Source organism: Malaya genurostris, chromosome 3 (genome assembly GCF_030247185.1).
Source record: "Malaya genurostris strain Urasoe2022 chromosome 3, Malgen_1.1, whole genome shotgun sequence".
NCBI lineage: Eukaryota > Metazoa > Arthropoda > Insecta > Diptera > Culicidae > Malaya > Malaya genurostris.
Genome location: NC_080572.1, coordinates 173,439,333 through 173,465,602, shown reverse-complemented (window position 1 = coordinate 173,465,602; position 26,270 = coordinate 173,439,333). Strand labels below are relative to the sequence as shown.

The 26,270-nt window shown below is 34.9% G+C and overlaps 1 protein-coding gene across 11 annotated transcripts in view; it reads right to left on the bottom strand.

Moving 5' to 3' along the window:
* Window positions 1-3,134: 3,134 nt before the first annotated feature.
* LOC131433655 (CUGBP Elav-like family member 4) overlaps window positions 3,135-26,270 on the bottom strand; it is an 807,399-nt gene continuing 784,263 nt past the window's right edge. For 9 of the 11 annotated variants that reach the window (XM_058600148.1, XM_058600154.1, XM_058600145.1 and 6 more), the window contains 4 exons: window positions 23,302-23,379; window positions 22,085-22,243; window positions 17,233-17,397; window positions 3,135-17,116 (listed from right to left, as the gene is read on the bottom strand). In XM_058600148.1, the coding sequence (XP_058456131.1) occupies window positions 17,270-17,397; window positions 22,085-22,243; window positions 23,302-23,379 (365 nt within the window). In that variant the 3' untranslated portion in view covers window positions 3,135-17,116; window positions 17,233-17,269. The remainder of the gene's footprint in view (window positions 17,117-17,232; window positions 17,398-22,084; window positions 22,244-23,301; window positions 23,380-26,270) is intronic. The other 2 variants (XM_058600150.1, XM_058600151.1) reach the window with 1 other exon arrangement.

The window sequence follows — 26,270 nt, the reverse complement described above, 5'->3', positions numbered from 1 at the left end:
TGACGGTCTGGTTAGTGTTTTTAAATGTTCATTTCGTGCTGTAACTTGTGATTATTGAGTGCTTTCGGTCACTTAGAAAATAAAACTAAAATTTAGATCTGATTATATACCAATTGTTTGGTACCGCAGGGCGTGAAGTTTCGAAAAAATACCTTGATTCCCAGCGAGCAGGATTATGTCTCCCGCTCATCAAGTTATCTCAAGATTTAGCCCCTTACCGTATTCGTTCTTCGTTTTAAATGTCCGGTTTAGCCCTATAGGAAATCCTGCTTAGCCCTGTGGCTTCTGAATGTTGGATTTTGGGTTGGGTAGGTTGATGTACATCGTGACTTGATACAAAAACTAATGCATGTTTTTCCTAGTCACAAATTGGCAATGGCAGCTGAAGGTTAACTCAACTGTATAGATAAATTGGAAGAAACCTTGGACTAAAGGGAGTTCTTTTAAATTTCCAAGAAGTGTCAAGTTTCGTCCCGTAGGGTCCCGGATTTTCTTTTTTTTTTGGGTTGGTTACTTTATCGCGATTATTTTACGGAAACCAATGCATATTTTTCCAAACCACTAGTTGGGCATTGTAGTTGAAGATTGAAACAGAACTTATTTCATTTTCTTAGAGAAGGCTGAATCGATTTTCACAAACTCAGATATGATTGAAGTTTCTTACGGTTTCATAGAGTGCTATTGAACTTTATCCGGATCTGAGTTGTTTAAGTTCTCAAATCGTCGTTCAGAGTGACGAGGCAAAAGAGGTAAAAATTAAATTTTAATTTTGCTCAAAACTGTTTCATTTTGTGGATTATGCTAGTTTGCTGGACAAGTTATTTGACTTTTGTCATAGCGGTTCCAAGTTCTCAGTTCCGTAAGTACCGGAAATTGCGATCAAAAACTCCAAAACGAAACTCAACTAATTTTCTAAGAAATCGTTGAACCGGTTTTCACAAAATTATATTCAAAAAAACGTGATTAATCCACCTAGCAGTGAGATGATACCTTTTTTTTATCAATCCGCATGTGTTTTGTGCATGGATATTCTTAGGTGTTCTAGTTCTCATTACATTATTTTAATTATCGTCGTTTTAAACGGCAAATTGAGATTTTAATCACTCATTACCTTGTAATGCCGAAACTGCAAATCGTATCGAATTTCAATCATAACGTGTGACAATCGATTGAACATTCCATGAGATGTCCAAGTAAGTTAAACTTTAGAATTTTCCGTCATTATTTATGGTACTTCCAGAGCTGGTATTCAGGAACTAGCATAAAAATGATTCGAATAGCCTTAAATCAATACGCCAAACAATTTACATCTTCTATATCGGTATGAATTTTGAAAACTCATCATCTGTAATTCCAGAATCTGATAAAATTCACCAATTTTGTATGGGACCTTAAGTCCGGATTTGTGTTTTGTATGGGACCTGAATTTTTGTTTTTGAAGTTCAATTTGGCGAAAATGATCGAGATATTTTGAGAAAATGATTGAGCCTTTAGAAACGATTCGATACTGGAACCGGAATTCCTAAAATCGGTGTAGTTAAATTCACCTAAGGAGTGAGAAATTGTAGTGCGAATTAAAATTTGGTGGTACGTTCCGAATCCAAAAACGAATACCGCTTAAACTGAAATAAATTTATTTGGTAATCGACTATCCAAATCTGCCAACCCGATAAACCTGATTAATTTATGTGAAATGGACATTTTTATACTAATCATCCTCTATCTCCTAAACCAGAAGTCGGATCTGACTAAAAAGTAATATGTTTTATAGGATTTTAAGACCTCTCATTGGAATCATAGATGATTCTTAGATTTCATTTGAATCTTAGATCGGTTCAGCCATCTACGAGAGAAATGAATTGCATTATTTTAATTTCGTTTCACATATCATCCTGTGGTTCCGCAATCAGAAGTCGGATCCAAACGTAATTCAGGAACCTTGTTTGGAAGTATACAACTTTTCATATGAATCTGAGTTTGTAAAAAACGGTTTAGCCATCTCCGAGCAAATTGTGTGAAATTCTTTGTCACACACGCATTTGCTGATCTCGACGAACTGATTCGAAACGTATATGGGTGTTATGTTTTTCCAGCATTTATTGCTGTAATTAGTTTAAAACAATATAATTATGGAATTGCTTTCAACTCGAAAATTCTGCCATCATCTGGTTTACATATTCGAACGATTATGTTGCCAAAAACGAACCGTGCTAAAATCGGTCCGAGGCAAAATGTCATGAAAAATGATGCTGTACACAGTCTTTTTGGTACTTAGAAACAATTGTATGTAACAGTATAAAAAGCGTGTTTCACCTTGCTCCCAAGCATTGCTTTGTCATACAGCGCTCAAAACTCCTACTGCTGGAATAGGGAGAAAAGTCGCTTATAAATAAATGTCGATATCTCCGTTGAAAATGGACGGATTTTAACAATCTATGGCTTGTTGGATAGCTATTACCGTGTGGAATCTAAGTATAGAAACATATTCTGTTTTCAAGGTCAAATGTGACAGATACTGACAAAAAACTGAAAATTTTGAAATAAAACTTCGTATAACTCTAAAAGTAAACATCCGATCTCAAAACTATTCAATAGCGTTCTGGGGAGACCTTTCATTTGCGACTAGTTTGATCAAAATCGGTCCAGCCATCTCTGAGATCTCGACCTCTTAGTTGACAACACACATACATACACACACATACACACACGGACATTTGTTCAGTTCGTCGAGCTGAATCGATTGGTATATGACATTCGGCCCTCCGGGACTCGGAAAATTTTTCTAAAGTTTGAGCGAATACTATACCTATTTTTTATATATAAAAAAAGGTAAAAACGGTTCTACGGTACCATAGGTTTCTATTGAATTTAATTCAGATCCGACTTTCTGTCCCAGAGTTTCGGGGTGAAGTATGTTTAAAATTTCAAACCGTTATTTGAAGCAAAAATGAGAAAATTTTTGTTCTTAATCTTCCTGTACATTTACATCGCTTTAAATATTGGCTTGACCATGGATGAGGAAAATTGAAAGGATCTTGTTTGTTTATTTGATGACTTTTTCTCGAATCGTTCTTTGGTTGTTAGGGATTTTCTCATTTAAAAAAGGTAAAGATGTTCGTTGAAATGAAACACAGTTTTTTAAAAGTGTATTTTTAACTTTATTTTGTTACTTTTTTGTTATAAAGTTAATAATATGTTTTCTTCATATATAATAATATATTTGATCGTTGAATCAAACGGAGCCCGTTTCCTTTGCGGGCGAACCGATGTCCACATTCCACTTCTCCTTTCGTCTACTAGTAACTCTTTCAGTGTTATGACAATAATTTCTCACGTTTCTGTATACATTTGTGGGATTAAGTACTAATTGCAATCAATCTCTACGTGGTATGATTTGCACTAACTGTTGGCGGCGGGACTGTCGCAAACAGAAACTGATGATGATTAATACGTTTCCTGTAGTTCTTGTTCTTAGTAGTAATAGTGGTAGTAGTAGTGGTAGAATAGATATAAATGCTTCTCGTTAGCAAAAATGCGCTGTTGCAGCTGCAGCTACTACTTGAATTTCTAATTTACCGCAAAAATAGTATCGTCCGTTTTTCTAACCATAATCAATTCAAAAGCGTTGGTTTTGTTCATTTATTACAGGTCATCTAATTTGAGAAGCAGTTGCTCGGTGCCGCAAGGAAACTGGCTCAATTCGTTCACTATACAAAATTATTCAATTTATCCTTATTTCTTTTCCCCCTGTATCGGGTTGTTTTTCTCTGCATTAATAATAATAATTGCAATAGAACCATAATAATAATCAATAAGTAATAATTTAATTATAAAATTAGTTAATTTTTGCGTTTCTGCTGCGCTCATTTCCTTCCTATTAATAATTGATAATAATGAATCATTTCACTTCTTCTTCTATCAATTCATTATCAATAAAATGGCAAAGTTATTTTTTTTGTTTTTTTTTTCTCTCTTCCTTCTATAATATTTTAACTTTTTTCTTACCTCCTCTTCTATTTGTTTTTTAACTAAACAATTTGTTTTTTGGCATTTTTCATTTATTCTTCCTCTTGCCTTACTACGAGCTTCGTAACGACATTGTATTTTGTGTGTTTTCCTCTTAAACATGCGCTTAAACCATAGTTCGCATCGGTTTTTTGATTTTTTTCTTCTTTCTTCTGTTACCTTCATTTGTTTTATCGTGCTTTCGCTCTCTCGCTTTCTTCGCATCTCAGCTTAGCTCTGCTTTAGTTAGTTTCGCTAATAATAGAGTTTAAGTCTCTAAATCGACCGGCATCAGCACGATTCGCCGTCGGCGGACGGAAGCAGCCCCCTTCGGGAGTGACAGTGACTCGGGCAGGGTTCGCTGCCGGCTTTGGAGCGGCGTCGCTGCCACTTCGGTCGAATGTAGTATCAATATTCCTGTGTTATCGCTTTTTTCCTTTAGTTAAATTTTAATTTAATTGATGACAAAAGTTGATAGATATAATTTTTCTTAAATAATAATTATTGTATATTTTAGTGTGTTTTCCTTGTGTATAAAGTGTGGTCAAATATAGTTGTTTTCAGTTGTTTTTAATTTTCCTTCATATAGGAGAGTTTTCCATTTTTGTTTTGTGTTTGTTTGTTCGTTTAAATAATTTAAGGTCATTATGGGGGACTTTCATTCGAAATGAAGCAAAATCTTTGCTTTAGCTATTTTGTTACGAGATTTCTGTTATGTGTGTTATACTATTATAATGATAATAGCTTAGTGCATTTCCCTAAAAGTTTTCTGCTCATACTCTTCCACGTTTGTTCTCAAGGAAATGTATCTCTTTGTGTAAGGTTAAATTTTGTTTTCCTTTATCTGTGTAGTTATATAATATGGCTTTCATTTTTTTCTGTTTCTAATTGATTAGTACGCATTTTGTTTGTCCCTCAAATATCCCTTAATAGTTGTTTTTTTTTTGTTTTGTTACAGTAACTATTTAGTGTGGGTGGTTCCGCTTGAAGTTTGCCGTAGGAGGAAACTTTCTATGTGTTCCGCATATATTTGTATGTGTTGGTGAAGGTGTATATATAAGGTTTATTCTGTAAGTTTGCCACGAAGCAAACAGAAACAGAGCGGGATGCTTTTTTTCTTGACTCTTATGGAGGATGCAAGTAGCGCAGGTTTGTTTTTTTTTTTTCTATTCTTATCGTTCAGCTGTACTGAGAAGATGATGCCCTACTTTAATCAGCAGCAATAATGGAAGATTATAATAGAATCGCCCTTTTCTGTTCACCGTAGAAACGAGAATATGAGTGTGCGCGTGTGTTGTTCAGTTTTGACTGTGTATGTGTGAGAGTGTATGTTTGTTTTTGGCGAGTAGTGATATTTTACGAGTTGCTTGCTCTGAACGAATACGTATAAAATTGTCCTAAAAATCAAAATAATAAATGTTAGCTGATTTTCACTAGTATGATTACTTTTTAAAAGTTTATTTTAGAGTTTGCCTGATATGACTTTTGAATATACTTCATTTTCCTTTCACTTTTCAATTGTTTGGTTTGTTTCCTTTATCGTGTGTTGTTTGTTCAGCGTAATTCCTTAAAATTTCATTGAAATTACCTAATTTCAAGGGCTTTTCATGATTACTAAGTACTTCTCGCAGTATCTAAAAAATGGATTTTACGAATACTTGTTTTGCTTTAAATAAAAGTTCAATTTAAACTAGTTCCAGTATTTTCTTTATTAATTTATATTTATGATTACTCTAATACTGTTGTACTTAAAATTTAGATCATAGTTCTTTTTACATTTGTTTTCTTAAGTTTTTTTTTCTTTCAATATAAATAATTTTATTTTTATAAATATATACTTTTATGTACTATACTCATTTTCTTCCGTTTTTCCTTATTTGTTTTACTTTCCAAATAAATTCATATGTTCACTTTTTATGACTAGTTTTAAAGTGTTGACAATGCAGTTATTTACGCTGGTTTTGCGCGGAGATACAATCAAAAACGTTCAACTGAATGCTAGTGTTCGACTATCGACTACACTGTTGAAGAGAAAGGAAAATGTATAGGAGCGAGATTTAGGTACAAATGAAATATTGAAAAAGCGTTTTACCTTCAAGATTATTTGTGTGCCGGGCTTTTCGTTCTCCCTACACCAACTGAGCAGAACTGAACTCGGTTTATTTTATGTTACTTGTGTGGGTGGAACTTGCCTTTTCGTTCGTCTCACTTGCGGTTCTTTGTTTATTCTTTTATTATGTATTTTGTGTGTATGCTCAATTCATTTTTTAACATCATGTAGCGTATATTTTCATAGAATTAGTATTTTTATCATGTTTTAAAGAAAATTCTTTGATTGAAACCATTCAAATGGTCGACTAGAAGGGCATGTTTTATGTTTTGCTGATGTTGCCAGCTTCGACTAGCTTGGAAACGCGATTCCTAATATACTGCATGGGTTTTTCATCGACTGGTTGGAATTTTGGCTCACTTTCTAGATCACTTTCTCGCTATTTTCCTCTTCTTCGTGATTTTTTTTTATGTCATGCACGGTTGGCATTGTTTATGATGCATATACAGTTTTAAGGCTTCATTTCAATTTTTAATTATGTTTATTATAATACGATATTGTCGCAATAATTAAAGTTTTCCTCCATGTATGAATCGTTTCGTTCTCCACTGTGATTAGTCAAATTATTTTGTGTTTAAAATACGAATAATGAAACGGAAAGGTTGTAATGAGGAAAAAGTGAAATAATTAACTGACAAAGAAATGACTTTCACAACAATCGCTCGAACAGTAGATGAATATCTCTTCCAAATACCGTTACAAAATGTTCAAATAAAGTTCAGGCATTGTGCTCGGTTCTTTACTTTGGAAAGTTAACGTTTCTGCTTTTTACTAATGAATCGCTGCACCGTGATGGAGTTGTTTCAAAGCATGAAAATTATATTTCAACCGTGCCGAAAATATTTAGAATACATTTTTCTAAAGGTATGTTTTTATTCCGTAGTAATATATCAGATTTTCAATTTTTCGTTTCCAGGATATCTTTCTGAGTTTCGTTGAGTAAAATTGAAAGATGCTTTAAAACTTACCTAGTTTCCGGTTCCGTATTCTTTTGATTAGAAATTAATCTCCTATAACATAACTGTTGGGTTTTAAAACGTTTTTTTGCAGATTCGTGAATTACTCAAATTCCAAAGCAAACACGAATCAAATGCATGACATAAACTTGGATGTTTCTAATATGTCACAAATAAACGAGGAAGCTTTTAGAGAAAACCTAGCATAGGAACGGAAAAAACATCGGTGTGCCGCATCCGTGTGCGGGAGCAGAGTGTAGTACTTTTACTGTTAAATTCTTCAATCGTTATTGTTTGCATTGTTACCTCACTGCAGGAAATGCTTTCTATTTATCAATTTGTTAGTAGTTTCGTACATTCCTTCGGTCTCGTTCATATCACAAAACAGAATTATTTCTTATTTATGTTTACAATTTTTAAACAAATTTTTCTTTCTTGCAAAAAGGAAAAAATGGTTGCTCGGTATCGATAATAATTATCTCATCTAAATGTTTTTTTTTGTTTTTGTTTAGTATAATAATAATTTTAATAATAGTAATAGTTTTGTCGAACAACATGTTTTTTCTCTATAATTGCAAGAAATACCCTGTATCCTATATTTTATACATTGTTTTGTATTATATCTTTTTTTTCTGAATGCAAGTGTTTAACTGCTTGCTATATGCTAATAATAGGTTGATTTATTTTTTATCCTCTTATTAGCAGCAAATACTTATTCCCTACTAAATGTATTGTGATTTCTTCTGCGTCAATGATGATTTTGAAATTTTCGCTTACTGTTCCGTTTCATATGTCAAACTATTTTTAATAGGATGTTAACACAAGTGTTTCGCGTTTAGTTGCAATAAATATGAGTGGGATGCTGTATATGTTCGTGTACTGGTTGAAAATTTAATGAAATATTTGTCCTTACCGTGAAGTACTGATGACAGAGACTATGGCTAAAACCTAGTTAAAGGAACTATGCCAATATATTTATAAGTTCCAGGCGTGAGGATTGAAATAAGCACATTTTCCTGGATCCACTTTGTCTAGATTCATTCTTGTAAAGATGAAAAGGCGTCTACTGTAATATACTTTCCGCTTTTGCATTTGCCCACTTTATGTTTTTTTTTCCATTTTGCCTAAAAAGCATTTTAAAAAACTACGGGAGGCTGATTGATTTGTGTTAGTGTCGATCAGTAGTGTCTGTCTAACTTGATTGGTTTATCTGACCAGTACGGGTTACAAAGTGCATATAGACGTGCTGCAAAGGGCCTAAAAGTATACATTAGTATTTGATTTTTTTTCACTAGATTCTTGATTCTAAAAAAATCTACAGATCTTACAGCTGTACGAGTGTTCTCATTTCTATATAAGTTTAAGTTCAGCTTTCACTCTCAAAACGGTTTTTGATAGATTCAACGCAAACTAAGCCATAACAGCTTGAGCTTATAAGTAGATAGTTGGAAAAGAAAGATTTGAAAACTCGAAAATTAAACTCGTTTTGCTAGCTAAGGAGTAGTTATCCAGTCTATGGATGGATGGTGGTTCTGGAGTCACTAAATAGTGTACAGCATCGGGGAGAACGTTTCGATTGTCACTGCTAACTGGACTTTTGGTTGACTGATTCGACATTGAAAGACGTAATGTATGCCAATTTGGCTTTTGTTACCAGTATCACTTTGATTTTGGTTTGGTAGATCGCAAAATTGTTGTACTTTTCATTAGGGCTTGAAAGCCTATCAATGTCCAAACAAATCATTGCTATTCAAATGTGATAAATGGGAGATATTACTTCGACGTTCATTTTTAAGAACTTCTTATTTTTATGAACATGGAATATTTGAAAAACACTAATTCGAAACCGTGTTTTATTCTGGTGCAGGATGATGGCATTAGTTAGGATGATATCTGCTGTCTTTGCTTAATATATCAACTCTAGGGGTAGGACGAAAATCACAATGCGTTGATTGAAAGTCGAGTAATTCAATAACCCTAAATAGTGAAGCGAACAACAACAAATCCCTCCAACACGTTTCATAACATCAGGATGTTGTATGCACACTTAATCGCAATCAGTGGGTGCATCTAAAGTGTGAAAATTTATTGACAACTGAGAGAAGCTGTCAGAAATAAGAAGAATTGCCCATGACTTAAATTCAGCACGATAATCGACATTTCCGAGTTTGAAAGTTTTATGTTTTATGTGTTATGGTAGATAAAAATGATTTAGATAGTGAGGTGTAGACGTTCAATAAAATACAATGAAGTGTATTTTCATCTTGTAAAATATGAATGAAATTAGAGAAAATGCACCTTGTAAAATATGAATGTAATTAGTTCAGCAACTCGTTTTTATAGTCGTTTGCACCGCACGCGAATAGCTTTTGGCTTCTGTAAAAATTTCTAGCTACCTACAGTTGCATCGATTCAAGGCTTCGGTCTATTTGAAGATTAATAAATTAATCAGCCTTTTGTAGGGCTAGCTATCAAAAGAATTAAAATTATTCATCGAACTAATCAGTCTTTTTTAGGACTACCACAAACCGGTTTTCAAGAATTATTCATACTTCAAGACTAATTTAGAATAGTGGATTTATATTCTTGAAAAATTCCTGTGCTCAACCTGAAAGGCAACGAGCCGAAAGTTAGAAATTAAATGATGCGGAAGAAATTCTATTTTTCCGAATCTAACAACATAGACGATCTTACAAAATCTGATTGGAAAATTAAAAGACAAGGTGTCAAGTACGCAACGTACAAGAGAACACCTTTTATTTTGCTCACAAGACAAAATATTTTCCGCAGTTTTACGTGAAAAATATCAATTTCCGTAGAATTCTGAAGAAAATTCCATCGCTACCTCTAGTGCGGCGCATAGAATAAACTTGCAGAAATCTTTATCACAGAATCATAGAACCGAACAGAGTGTAAGTCGGTTCAATGCTGATTCTTGTTGCATGCATGCGATTTTCTTAAACGTGAGCACACATCTTAAGAGCGGAATTGGAATGAAACCCGTAAATTTGTGGAATGTTTTGATGGCTTTAAAAATAGGGAAAATTATAAATTAATCGTCATTCACTGAAATTTCCTTCTCCGATTGTCTAAAATGTATAGTTATATTTCTTCGAATCAATGCCAAGAAATATTTCCAAACATTTGGTGTTATGCATTAAAAAACCTGTTTAAAACTGGTTGTGCATTAGATATTAAAAGCCTGATTACTGTTTGTACGACCTTAGTTTTCGTTTTTTTGAATTCTCAACCCTGTATAGAAATCAAACACGTAGTCCTCCGTCAAAATGCGTAATTTATCAATTCATGCATTTAGCAAACAAAACGAAAAATGGTGAAATAGTTATTTTGTTGAAAAAACAACGAATACGTTAAGCCAACTATACTAGATATCTTCAAACGTTCAAGTATATGGTTTTGATTATACATGAAATAGTTTATTACGCTGATCAAATGGTACTTCTACAAGCGAATTGGCGCCAAAATCAGCTGAAATGTGAATAATGTCATGATTAGTCAAATAAATTCACATATGGTGAAAGTATTATTAGAACATTTTGCTCACTATCGACCGTAAAATATATGAAATTTTCATCTGAATTCTCAAAAGAATGATCATCATTTAATCGAAGTTTCATTTGAGCTGTTTTGAATTTTCAATGCAGCTAAATCGGATAGGTATAGACACGAATTTCGGTGTCAAATTATGAAGTCTCGTAATTGCGGAAGTGTGAGAATTTAACTTTAGTTTTAGAAAAATAAGCTTGTGTTCAAAATCGATGAGGTTATCGATTATCAACATTAATATTCATGATGACCTGATAAATCTGTCCGTGCAGGGATGCCAGGTCATATTTGAAAATATTAGCACACGGATTTTGAAAAATCCTGGGAGTCTGTTGGCCACGCGTGAATATTTTCAATGACACTTGACAGATAAGAAATGTCCATATTCCGTCCTGTGTATTCCGATTTTCTTGGTACTAACTAATAGCTGTCAAATGTAGTGTTGGTTTATATTTCATTTCTGATTTTGTTCCACGAAAGCGAAAATGTGATAGCAAATCCTGTTAGCAGCATCGATAGAAACGTTCTACGCCCGAGTTGAACAGTGTTTTGGTTTGTCAAACACAAATGAAACCTTTTCGCCGGTTCCGGATGGACCAGTTTGAATCACTATAGTCACTGCTGCGCGATAAACCGTTTCTGGGAGCGCATTAGTCATGTGATTGTGTAAAAGTGTACGTGTTTATCAAGAGTATAATCTAGTTCGTTTTGGTCACATCCGTAGAACTAGATTCAAACTAGACCTACATAGATTCGCCCATTTTGCATTCGATTGTATCTCATCTATAAATATAGTAATCAGTACGGATTTGATACGGGCATGTTTATAAGTTGAATTCTGTATATTTAGTGATTGGGTGTTTTTTTTTGTGGAGTGTTTACATCTTTTTTTTCGACTGCCTCGTTTCAACACAGATCCATAAAATTGTGATAGTCCCTATTGGTTTTTTTTGTTCTGGGGGATGCTCAAGCAAACTTGTGGGTAAGAGGTACGGGAATAGGAAAAGTTTGATCCTCACCCACAAACGAAGCGACAGGATTAGCTGAGACTGTAATAGATGATCACTACAACTGTTGTTTTGTTTACTGTTTGGTTAGTTCATACAACTACGATCCACTATGCCATCGGTAGCGAATCAGCTTGTGGCATTTGTTCAAGTCAGATAGGGCTCTAAACAAGATGGGCGGATTGTTAGTTCCGACTGCAGGAGTGGTGTAGGGCGGGGTTTCGGTGCAACCAATCGAAAGCATGCTCGTTTCAAGGTGGGTTCACTTTCGTTGGGTTGTAGTCCTTTCTTGTTTTTATATTTCTTTTGTTCAAAACTATACGCTACATATGCGACTTTTTTTTCGTTAAGTATATCGGTGTTTTTGTTTGTGTATAGGTATAGGTATTCTTTAGATTTCACAAAATAATTACCTTTAAACTGATATGATTTAATCAACTCTCATTCACTCGTCTCCCATCCGCTTTTGTGGTTGTAATCCTTCGCGGGTGTAAATTCTAGCATATATAGGTATTTGTAATGTTATAGAAAATGTACAGTATTTACAAGCTAAACAAACATTTATTCGATAAAGTTTTAGGAAATGTTTGGCAATAGGATTCTGACTATCGGTGGATTCTGTGCAGAGGATTAAGCACTGATTGGTAACGTAATCGGTATTCCCGGCAAGTAACGGTAGGGGTGATACATTGGTGATACTCATCCTCGCTTCGCAAAGTAGTTCGGAAATAAATGTGAGCTTAGTTCATCATTTACATAAAACACATCGATAGATGTCGAAATATTCCCACTCGTTGGGTAGGTTTAAGGTACTGCTTTTCTACAATTATTATTGATACTTTCCTCGGATAGTCTTAGACGGTAGACAAAACAACCGTCAACATGCACATCGATTACAGTGTTTGACAGTAGTAGTCGTACGAGCAAACATTGAGATTTTTTTTTTCATAGCAAGTGAAATCATACAACAAACTGTACAGTTGTCCACGACAATTGATTAGGTTGTAGATGTCACTAGCGACGCCTTTCACAGACAGGTGTTTAACGAAAGGAACAGATTTTTTTCTATGTTAGTATGATAGTACAATGGTAGCGATGAAACGATATCGACTTTTATAATTTCTACAAATAAAACATTTAAATCACAGCCCGTTTTTGTTGAATCACCTAAATTTTTGTTGTTGTGTTCAATTTGTTTCGAAACAGAGACAGTTGACGCGACGAAGCCGTAGGATGAATATCGGGTTCCTTTTTTGGGATGTATGTTTCTTTTGTCTACATTTTTATCACCTTGCGAAAATTGTGCGCTAAATTCGTGTTTTTGTTTGATTCTTGCTCATAAAAATGATTAACTGAACGTCACAAAACATGAGATAGCGGTTTATATTTACCTAGAACTCTCGATAATATGGCTACAAATCTTTTGCGCTTCTAAATCGTGTGCGTTGTGTTATGAAAAAGTATGTGGACGTATTTTTCGAGTTCGACTTTGGTTTAATTTATGTTGAGAGCTTACGTTGCATTAAAAAAAAACGTTTGGCGATGTCGGTTGGCGGTAGCAGAAAGTTCATGTGCAAAATTGAAACAATCAAGTACGAGATCTATTACTCTGCATAGATCACGTAATTTGGAAACACTGCAAAAACTAAGTAGGTTAGTATTGCCAAAATTTCGTTTGGCGTTGACGCTGACGCTGCGTGAAGATAGGCACAGAAAAACAAAATTTTTTTTATCAAAAATGCCTAAGTTTATATCTATAATTCTGGTCAACGGTAAATTCAACGGATTATAATGGAACCGAGCGATTTGCGCTTGAGTGTTTCGTGTTCTGATTTATTTGCCAGAAATGAAAGTGAAGCAACCGGTTTATATGTTGATTCATCAATGAATGGTTGCTGCTAACAGAGTGAATGTAAGAAGACCCGCATACGCATGGCTGTCAGATGGCTGACTAAACGCTGCCAGCTGGAAAAATATGACTGGCAGACATTCTGGTGACCGACTGCCTCATCGCTGCCAGATATACAACTCAAACGATACAACCGTATCCACCAGGATTTTTCCACATTGAAATCTTTGACATTTTCAGCGAAGGTGTGAAGATGAAAACGCTCGGCTAACTTAGATACAGGCGACTTTGTTTTGTCAAATTGGATTCGACAACCGTCACTGAATCAATTTTGGTAGCCGTCTGGTGGCCATGGCTGCCCAGGTAGCCAAAACGCTGTGCGGGGAATGACATCTCATCAGTTATGTTGAAAATTCAAAACAAAAAATCATCCGAAATATTGGCAATCTATTACACTTTATATTCAATTAGACATGTCGTCTACTAGATTGGAATGACACTGACAGCAAACGGAAAGTTGTCGTTACTGTCCTTACATCTACTCTAAGTGCTAACTATTTGAACTTGGCACAGATTGTTGGATTGTATGAACAATAAATTCAATGCATTTTACGTTGTTGTTGATAATTTTCCGTTTGTATCCAAAATCTCATGCGTCAAAATAAGGTAGAAGAATATAACGAAACCATATAATCCGTTTAGAAAACGTTATATTCCGTTCTTTATTAAAAATATACAACATCTTTCAAAAACGGCCCGGCTCAAACTGTCCGCGCAGTGTGCCACAAAATTCAATACAAAAAATTCAACCATAAATCTTAATTAAATCCATCCCTTAATACTGTCGTCCTTCGTTCGGTGTGGCGATTCTGGTGGATCATAAAATGAAATCATAAAAATACACTTTCATCCTCCCGCACGACCTCTTTCCACCGTTTGGTTGTTGCCAACTGTCGAAAAAAAAAACAAAACCTCACACCATGTGGCTGCAGCGAGCGCTCTCTTGTTCGGTTTAGAAAGTATTTATGACTCAAAAAGAAAGCAAATCTCTTTTTCTTTTCTAATTAAAAACTCCGCTTAATCCTCCGCACATAAAATCCACGTTTTTCTATCTGCTCATCATATTTCACACATCATCCTGATTTATAGCTGCAAACGGGTGATTGTGAGTAAAACTGGCCCTAGGACATTTTCTCGCTCACCAGTGCCTAGTGTAAAACTGCATCCCAACAGGAAAACTTCCGTGTCTTCGTCGTTTTTTTTTCTTATTTCCTTCATCCTAGGTCTGCTGTTTTATACATGGTAACAAAAGAAAAATTCTCTTCTGATCGGTATAATATTTTCTGCTCCTGCGTTTATTAGTTATTAGGAAAGACTTACCGTTTATGTACTACCGCCATCATCAGCCACACTTGAGGGGGCGGCAGTGGCCACGAGAGGAAGTATACCTAATACTCGAACTAAAGGAACTAGGGTTTGACTACGCTGTGTTTTGGAGAGTAATGGACGTTTCCGAGGCTAGAAAACATATTACAGAGATTGGTTTTTAACCTTAACTATCAAGCACTAATCTGCCTAGATTTTTTTTCACTAATGCCCATAATCCCATAATAGATGTCACTTATTTTTGCAAGCTTGTGTTCTAAGCTGTTGTTTGGGCTTGATTTATCCGTTACAATTTTATCTCATTTTTGGCTTCTTTTAGCTGTAGATTCATCTCGATTGAATGATTTTCGTTACTGGTTTATGGTTAAGTAATTAATTTAATAACGCATTTAGTAGTTTTAAGTCGGATGATTTGAGATGTATTAGTAAGCTAAATTTTCCTTTCTCATTTTGTTTTCTTTGAAATAGAAGCTAAACTTAGTGTTTTAAGCATTATAGTGACTAACAAATTTTTTTATATATATAGTTAGTAAATTCGTTCTTCTAAGAAGATGAGACAAAATAACATAGCTAATATTGCACTTAATATTCACGAAATCAGTTCTAGCAACAAGTTTCAAGAGCGATAAATCACTTAAACAATAAGTTTTTGCTATAAATTAAAACGGTGAGATGTTTACATAATAAAAAACCAATACTGAAACAGGTAAAATGATGCTAAAGTACAAAATAATCGAGGATTCGTGATTCAATTATACAAAAAAATAAGCTTAAGAAATGATATTCTATATTGAAAAGTGCTACTTTTAGTTAGTACTAACCGCTAGCCTTAGCTTCAGCACCCATGATGGGTTTTAATTTCTCTATGCCATAATCATATAGTTATTTTGTGTAATGTAAGTAATGCGTGTAATTAATGTATATGCAAGTGTGTTGTTTTTCTTTTATATAGATAAATTACTTCTAGCTAGTATACTAAGTGATGGGCAATTGTTACCGTCCGCTCGCAAACTTTCTTACCGCATCCTGAACAGTAAAATAGTATGCTTCTTTTGTTCTCCGGTCGCACTTAACATTTAGGTCGCAGCTTTTCCCATTATGTCTGCTCATTACGTTACTATTTAGGTTGTTTTTTTCTGTTGTATTTTTTTCTGTTAAATTTAAATACTCCTTTTAATAAGTTTTCTTGTTTATCTAACCTTCTAAATATATATAATATATATAGTTTTACTCAATTATGTATATAGAACTTCAGTGGTCTATGGTTTAAGGGTTAAAATTTTATTTCCGTACCTTTGCCGCCTAGTTACGAGTTCGCAATCCATATTCGTAGTGCGAGTCCTCCGCTTTGCGTAATAGTGCTAAAACACCACTGCCCTATAAGCCTAACTCCGAGCAGTCGAATCGAAAAAATCTTTTAGCTTACTTTTTTACTTCCTGTTTTATGTTGTGTTCTTCCTCAAAATGGCACAATGAAAAAATATTGAAACTAGCAAAAAAATCGTTTATCCTGTCGTTATTACATCCTAATGTATAAATATTCTTAGGTATTGTATATATAATATATTTTTATTATGTATCTAAAAATGTACAGAGTGTGATGATTATCGAACTGAATAATCTTAGTTGTTTTTTTTTTCTGTTAATGGTTGTGAGACTCCAGGCTCGTTTTACGTGCTCTCTGTCGCAAAAATCCAACTTAAATTTTCGGAGAGTTTGCCACTGTGAGATCGGAAGGATTTCGTGCAACGATTTCTAATAAACATCTACTGTTTGTCTAAGATGAGTGTGACGTGGTGGAAAAAGTTTAAAAGAGCGGGGATAGTTAAATGGCTGATGGTTGTGTATAGAATTGGACTTTCATTTCTTAGTCATCTGATCTATTCTATGCCTTCGCTATCTCTGTTTTTTTTCTTGTGTAGCTATTTAATGTATTCCTCTGACGACTAATAGTTAAGTTTGTAGTTGTTTGTCGTGGGTGGTTTGCTTCATGGCGCTCGTTTCTTTTATAGCATCCAAAAGAGCGCCATATCAGTTGATGCAGAGCAGCTTGACGCTCGTGAAATTCCTCGGTTTCGTGCGAATGTGTTTACTTTATCTCGAACGGTCGATTTCACGTGAAAGATCTGCTGGTCAGATACGGCTTATTTTTGTATTTTTTCTTGTTTTCATTTTTATTTTAATTGATGATATAGTACTTTTGTCTAAGGATTAACTTCGTATTTTAAAGCTTCAGCTATTCGATACAGAATTGAATAGAAAATAGAAAAAAAACGAAAGATCAAATTAGTTATTAGTCAAAGTGTTTTTATGAAAAGAAACAGAAAAAACTAGAAAAGGACTTCTACTCACCAGAAGCACTTTTTAAAGCGCTTTTAATCTCTGATTGTTAATAGGGTCTATTGGCGTCTTTTGGTCTCTTCAGCTGAACTTTCAGTCTTTTCATACCAATCTGAAAACCATTCATGGCTTGGATAGCAGCTTGAGCGCTGGCTGGATTGTCAAACGACACAAAACCTATCATGAGAGAAAAAAAAACATGTGTAGGTAAATTAGTTTTAACAACCTGCAGAGAACAATATTCAGGTGTAATTTTTGCTATATTTTGGCATGTTCTAAAAAAAACTGAATTCCAATTTTAGAATTCAATTACATCTTTCGTAGTCTTAGGATCATACAGTTTTTTTATTTATAGCTGAATCAAATTAATTTTTTTTTCAAACGTTGAGACTAAAAAAATGTTTCAATTAACCATCAAGTCGAATATATTGAAGTCAATCATAGTTTATTCTCATTTGTTTCCAGCATATTAAAATGATCATCATTTGCTAAGAGTAAATGTAAGAAGTTATATGTTTTAGCAGTGCATTGCATTAGTAAATATTGCAGACATGGAATCAATTTTAGAAAAAATAATTAAAATGTGGTTCCATTCAACTATTCTGAATGACTTACAGTAATAAAAGAGAAACAGATTGAGAAACTAGAACGAAATTATCGAAAAAGTATCCCTTAGAGGACATCAACCTGTAAAACACTTCCAGACCATGCTGCAATGAGAATTTAATTTTTGTCTATTTTATTTTATTTATTTTATCCTGATTTATTTCTATAGGAATATATCATTCAAATAGCAAATAAGACAAAAATCTATTTTAATCCACCATGTAGGGTAACAATACCTTCCCCTACAAAGAATATATGAGGCATCGATAAAATTGTAAAAGAAATTATATGATGAATCGATGTAATTCCATTTTCTTAACATTACTTCAGTGCTCTTGGAACCGAAAGCCGAGAACCGTTATTACCGAAGTGAGTTTTTTTTAGCCATTCTGGTGTCTTTTCGCCACTATGTCCGTTGCATACAAAAACAAGAATCAGTAAAGTTTAAGTTAGTTTGTTCGTCCATTAACTAACAGGACCTAAAAAGTTAAATTGTTGGGATACCGGTTTTGATTAATTTGTACTTTTTTTTATGACAACAATTATATGACAGTTGGAAATTCATAATATTCACTATCCTGGAACCAAGTGAACGCAAGTCGGATCTGAGTAAAATTGAGTAGCAGTCGATGGGTCTGTCATTTATGCGTGAGTTTGCGAAAATCGATTCAACTTTTTCTAAGGAATCGAAATGAATTCCATTCCTGTAGGTATTTCATTCCATGCAACCTTCAAATAAAGGGTTATGCAAACCAGAAGGATCGGTTGAGCAGTATTAGGAATCTTTGAACTGTTACTTATAATACAACCTCTTGATATTAATGTTTCAACACTTATCACCCTATAAATCCAGGTCCGGAGTTTGGGTTTAATAACAGTATAGGACACAGTTGAAATCACAACGGCACCAAGTTGAAAAAAATCCATTTGTTAATAATTTTTTTGTCTGTTACATTTTTCTAGTGTACAGTCGTTATTCGCAATGAAATGTAAATATCATATTATTAAGAATTGTCAGTCACCATTTGACAGAGCTTCCTGTAAGAAAATAGAAAGCAATTGTAGTAAACGGTTGGCAAATATGTAAACGTTTTGTTTGCTAAATTTACTGGAAAAGCAAGTACAGGTTATTTTTATTTATAATAGTTTATTAAATCAGTTCCTTTGCTGACTATTTATTACTACAGAATTGTTTAATTTGTAAGCAGAGATAAAAATCGATTTCCAATTTAGATTTTCACGGAAGGCTACATTTTCAAATGTGTCACTGTCAAATACATCTAAATATAATTTTGACAACGCGGAAAAACTCTGCTCAATCGTTTGTTTTCTTCGTTAGTCGTTATTAGCAAATTTATTTCTTTTAATGTGTGGAATCATATTTAAAAAACTATTTTTCGTCAAAAACTTGAAGTTTTGCAAATAATGTAAAGTTGTTTTAGCTGTAACTTCTCAATTTTTGACGTGAACACGTCTTATTTTGCCGTGGGACGCTTTTTCAAAATTTAACCCCTGGGAGAGTGATAAGTTTTTTATGGTGGATATCTCTTTCTGTATTAAACGTATCAACATAAGTTTTGCTTCATGCCATCGGAAATATGATAATCAATTTATGATAGAATTTTCAGTTGTATGACACAACTGGAAATAATTCAAATTTAAAGTCTTCTGCAATATATGGTATCAACGAGTATCAAAGAGGAACTCGTGATGCTACGTTTACCTGCGATGACGGTTTCGTTCATACTAGCCTGCTCAGTTACCTGAGCAGGAAGTAAAGCAAGTGCATCTTGAGCACCTCATTTCGGTTGGTTCTGCTCCAGAGCTCAATTCCTGAATCCAGTTTCTGTAACAAGAATTCAGTTGCTGAATATAGTTACAGTTTCAGAATTCAGTTCCTGATACAGTATCAGAATATTTTGCTCTTTGTGTCTTGTACATTCGAGGAAATAACATCACTGTTGTGAAGTATCGAAGTGATTTAATTAATCGTAACCAATCAACTATGAAATCTTATAAAATGTTTTTAACGTGAGGCAGACAAAAGTCAAAGTTTTGGCAGTACATTCCTTCTGTGGAATTTGGCCTTTCTGTTTCAACAGACTTCGCAGCCGATTTTTAGTGTACAGAATCATTAAATGGCTAGTACTATGGATCCTACTGACACTAAGAATCCTTCCAGGTCGGGGCTCGAACATACGACAACTGGCGTGTAAAGACCAGCGTCCTATGCATTGAACCGCCAACCCGGTGAGGCAGACAAAGGGATGCCAAATATTAACTTAAAAATCTTTATATTTCTAAAATTATGACTGATGAACAGTGCTAATATAAGTCTATTTCATTGAAGAGAAATAGACGATAATGACGAAAAATAAATGTTAATCTCAGTTCCGCTTGCAAATTATAAAAACGAGATCCATGTTCAGTCACCGACAGGAGCAGAATAGTAGTTTGAAAATTGTGTTCCTTCTTTCACTAACCCTTCAATCATTGTCGATTTTTAGTGAAAATCGCATACTGTGCAGTATCGACGTTCAATTGAAGTTTTGTGACCGGATAATGACAAATAAAAATTTCCAATGGTTTTTACCTGTTGGTGTTCGCATCGTTAGTATTTTTGGTTTCCAAATAGGTTCGGAGTGTAATATCTTTGATGTATCATATTTAGGACATACCTTATGCTGCCCATACTCGCATATCAGTCCCATATCAATTTTCGCCAATATTGAGTTAGCTTCAGGAATGTTCGGTAAAATGTGAAAAAAATATCAACTTATGTCTGTCCCATATGCAAAGTACTCGCATATCAGTCCCATTCAGGGCAAATATCAATAATTTCATTTGTTGCAATATTGGAATAGCAAAGTTGTATTACCGATATTTAATGTAATAATACCATGATTTAGCATTAGGTAGCACAATAAATCAAAACATTCGAAAATAAAATTTTAATCGTCTTTTTCTCGACATGCTAATCTTCCATATGGGACTGATACGCAAGTATGTGCAGTAAACCCTTTCAATACACAGATTTTATTATATTGAAGGAAGAATGAAAATATAAATTCGATTGAATTTCTCTGCCAAACAATATTTTCGTTACGTCTTGTTGTAGAGAAACGAGTTCCGTTGGCATTGATACTCTCTTTTGTTGAAGTGAAAGGCGAGAATGCTTTGTGTCTCTTCGTTTGTTTTGTATGAGGTCATATACGAATGAAGCAGTAGAAAACACGAAGATAAGGCTGTCGGAATGGATTCTTTCGTTAAAAATATGTGAAAATTTTCGCTTCTGCAGATAAAACCAGGTGTCCTGTACAGAAAGCAAAGTCTTGACATTAACATTCCTTTTGTGGAATTTGTCCTTTCTGTTTCAACAGACTTCCCAGCCGATTCTTAGTGTACAGAATCATTGCATGGCTAGTACTATGGATCCTACTGACACTAAGAATCCTTCCAGGTCGGGGCTCGAACATACGACAACTGGCTTGTTAGACCGCCAACCCGGGACAACCAGTACCTGTACAGAGGTGATTTAATTTAATATTTAATTTTAATATTTAATTTAATATTTAATTTCACTTGTGCAACCCTGTTACACCCTGACTCAATATTTTTTTATTTCAATATGAAATGACTTATTAGAAGAAAATGGGAAAGAGAGGTTTTAACTTTAAGATCATTAGCTTCTTCGGACTAGAAATACTTTCTGACCTTATGTGCGTGGTTGGAAATCGAACCCAGGTGGGTTGCATGAAACTTCATCATGCTAATGTCCGTCCCCTATCATTGGAATCATATTTGGCTATTAAAAAACTACAGAGTTGTGTATAAGTTATAAACGATTGCGATTTTTTTCATTAGATTTTTCCCCTGATTTCCAAGAGCCAATGTTATTCGTATTCACGTCAATCCGGTTATGTCTGTGACATTACGCACCAGACTTTTTCTGTTCACACTAATCAATTTTGCATCGCACTTGGACTCTAAGTTATGGTTTGAAATAAAAGATTATAAAAACACGAAAGACCTTTTTTAATTTCAATTTTTCGATTGATTTTTTTCAGTGTAACTTTTTTGAGTGCACTATGAATTTTCTACAACTTCTTTTTGGGTACCATTTTTTTTTGTACAATTTTCAGTGATTAATGGAACAACGAAAATAAAGTCAGTGAAGTGGATCTGTACCAGCCTAATTATTAATGTTTCCTAACCACCCAAATAGTATAATGAATTTGTGCGTACTCAAACTACTTACCGAAACATTTGCTCTGATTCGTGGCCCGATCGATGAAGACTTTCGAACTTATCACAGTGCCGAATGGCATGAACATCTGCATCAGCTCTCCGTCGCCAAATTCCTGCGGCAGATGGTAGATGAATAGGTTGCAGCCTTCCGGGCCTGATATGGAGCAGCCTGGGAAAGGTACAAGATCATCTTGAAAGAATACCAATGCAGTGCTGGAAGTTGGTCGTTGTCTGGTAGGGGAGTGGACGTTCACTTCTGGAAGGATTACTACCGATCGGTTGCAATATAAGACGTTTCTCATGCGCCGCGAAAGATCTTATAATTTGCTTGCATGGAACTTAACCTAGAAGGAGTTTGCTACGGTGAGGTAAACTACAACATATTTTTGTATACTGATCTTCTATTATTCTACCGGTTAGTAAATTTTCATACCATCACAAGAAAAGAAAAACAGAAAGCTATTCAAAGAAAAATTTAAACCATCGATTTCCAGTGGATTTAAGTCCAAAAGTTCAATAACCAGTAAAGTTATACATAAAGAAACATATTGAAACAACATTTACTCCAAAACTGCAGGCATAATATAACAACACACGTGGATAAGAGTTTTCCTTTCTATTCCAAGATAATTCACCGCGTCCAGACTCGGTCCATTTCGAACAATTCGTTGGATTCAATGGCTTCCAGCACGAACCAAAGCGGAACGCATATTATGTGTGAGCAGGTGAGCGTGTGAGTGATTAAAGCCGACAATCTACACCAAAAATATACACCGATCATTGCACTTAACTTGCAGTAGCTTGTGTGTTGTTCTATTACGCATAGAATCGAATGGAAAATTGCAGCATTTATCGATCAGTAATGTAAAGAGTAACAATACCTTGAGATTAACGGAAGAATAGAAAACCCAATCGTAGACCCAAAAAAAGTAAACAAATGAAAACAAAATGTGACAAGATGCAAAAAAAAATAAAATAAAACCAACAGATCAGATCTACTACGAAAGTGACAGAAACAGAGGTAGGTACAGCGTCGCATCAGTTTTCGAGTTCCAAATCCACAAAATGGCTCTAACAGAGAACGACGTGTGTTGCATGTCTCTGCGAGTCTCTGTCAGAGCTCAGTTGCGTTGATTTATTTTTTCGTGTGTTTCATTTTGGTGGAGGTGCATAGTCTGTTGTAGATTTTTGGTTGGTTAGAGCGCTTTTGAGGGGAGCGATGCTTACCTTCACGTTGTGCTGGTGCAATGGCGGCTATCGGTTGTGGTATGGCTTGCGGAAATTGTCCGTATACGGCTGGGTAGGCTGTTAAATTTACAAATTTACAATCAAAAAACAAATATACATCAACAACACACAGTAATCGATAATAGAGAATCAAAGGACAGACAGATAGAGAGAGATATATAAAGAAAAAAGGTGGGATCGTAGGATTTGCTGGCGCATTTTGGACTAATCGGTATTTTGAAACATTTTTCGCTAAGTCAACTAGCTGTCGATACTATTCAAAACACTTTGATTTAGATAAAACTACATTCGCTCTAGGAAATCATAACTGTGCTAGCATATCTGAAAGTTTCATACGAAATAAAAAGAAACTGAGCGTGGGATATCTACACAATCGTAATAACAGAAAACAAACATATCGATAGCAAACGGATGAAAACTGCTCCCATAATATGTTGCTCTATATTTTATCCCAATCTCATAAATAATATCTACGAGTTGGGGTTCGACAATAGCAAACGGTGTGGGATGCTGCTAACTATAAAACCGGAGGGTGTGGACCATGTAGCGAGTTCCGATATTGAAAGAAATCAAGGCGGAAAAATATGGCAACTATTTCTCATCGATTGAAACAATTTATAGCACCATAAGTTGTGAAGTCTAGCGCATCTGGTCGGTCATGGGCATTAGTAGAAATAACGCGATTTAGTTGTCTGGTGGTTTGTTGGTGCGAATGAGGTACAAGGAAACGTTGAACTTTTACCTAGACTAATCTATTTTACCTTATTTTATAGCTTTTTTTTTTGAATATTGGATTCATTGCAAGCTTTTCCTCTAATAATAACCCATTCTAAGTGTGTCAAAAGAAAAGGCATCTCGTCTCTACTCAAATTTGAGTGTTTTTTCTATTTTTAGTTTAACTATATTGTTATTTTAATGTAGAAGGGCTTAGAGTAAAATGGCTGAAATTATTCTGCAGAACTTCAAAGTTATCGTCTAGGCTGCGATAAACACAAATGTTTGCTTCATTTACCGTAAGGATTTCAATTCATTCCAGGGAAATGACACCCCAAATTATAGAAATATATCTCTGTTTTGTGTAACTTTTGAGCCGCAAATGCTAAGTACTTGCAAAATGGAGTAAGTTTTGATCATACTGTATTGTTTATATTTGTCGAGTTTCATAGTTATTGATTGTTCGTAAAAACATTTCGTGCTCGGGAATTGCAAATATGTATCTGTGTCTTGTGTGATAAGAACTTGCAAGGAGAGTTCTTGCCCGTAAATTGCCAGGAAAGTGGTACCATAAAAATCAGTCGGTTTTGTGCAGAAATTCCTCGAAGCGTGATTAGTTACAAGTTTGCAAGGCGTGAAAAGCCCCAAACCGGAATGGAAAGCAAAATATCACTGCTTAAATCTGTGCCCATAAACTTTATATGAAATAACCAAACCGTGAAGATACGCGATCGATGACGAATCTTAACTCAAGGCCGACTTCCGTTAATTTCCTGGGCAAGTATTGTTGTCTGTTTGGCGTTTTAGAGTGACTAAAACAAGATTCAGAGTGGCGAAATGGTAGCGCGTATGCACGGAATGCATAAGAACGCAGGTTCGAGTCTTGTCTCTGAGCGTATCTTTTTCCAAAAATTAATCTTTTCTGTTAGTTTTTCATTCATTTGGCTTCTCCAATATTTGTTTCCGCTCAGTCATTGCTAAAAGTGAAGTATATTTCATTGCCAAATTTAAGTCTCGTGTTTCAGAGGGTGTTCGAAAGAAAAAATTATCGAAAACTGCAAAGAAGTTGCGAATCTAGCAAGCAATTTGCGAATGACTATTTATAAGGAATCAACTATCGCTAGGATCTTGCCATATCAATTTTATACCAAACAATATGAACCCACCAAATTCATTGGAGCTTCGCTTAATTGCAAAATTCTAGACAAATATGTATTCGGAGCTTCGTGAATATCACAAAAATATTTAAACATAGTTTGAGATTTGAAAAACGTTGGGAAAATCGGTTGTTGAAAATTTGATTGGTTGAAAGAAATGGAAGGTTCGGACATGAGGAATAGGGGACTGGATTCCTTTTGTCAATATGATTTAAAAGGAGATAAATCATCGTTGAATGTATATCCATTCGCGAGTATCTGATATACAATCAGTTTTGGTTAAACAATCGATAGGAATATTTGTACCTACTCTTGTTTATCTGTATGGGAAACTAGTAAGTGGAATAACCAAGCGACGCAAACGAGAGTTATTGCTTCTAGTCTAGAATAACATACAAAAAAAATTTTTTTCTTCCGTCTGAGCACAACGCTCATCAGCTAGGCGAAAACACCGACAGCCTTCCTAATTCAAAGTCGGAACTATCGAGGCAATAGTCTGCCAAAAGCATAATTTAGCCAGTGAAAACCAATTGCCTAAAAGTATTGTTAAATGAAACGGAAAATTCGTAACCGTAAACAGAACAGTTCGAACGAGCAGTCGGCGAAAAGGCAACGATAAAAATCTCGGTCCTTCTTCGAGTCACGCGCCAACGAATGCCACCGGAAAACTATACCTTCGGAGCATATGTGGATGTTGTGGCCAGGTTGAACCACGCTTTTCGACCGAAATTGGCGCACGGGCGGTGGGGGATGAGGAAGACAATCTGCTAGAATCTGTACCCTGCGGACTACCATGACAAACGAGCGAATGTCGGTGACGGTGGCGGGCGAAAGCCAAACAACTGAATAGACGTAGAAACATAGTGCAGAGAAAAAAACAAGATCATAACTCCTCGAACAAAAGAGAACCAATATTGGCTCAGCTTGGAGGGCAGCACTAGAAACAAGCAGAAAAGCAAATCGAGTTCGGAGGTTCACAGTCAGATAATAATATCGATCTGGTGAATAAATCTTGTCAAATAGCGGGCAGTTGCGAAACTTGTTTGATGATACACGTTGAGGGGTGCTGGAAAGCAT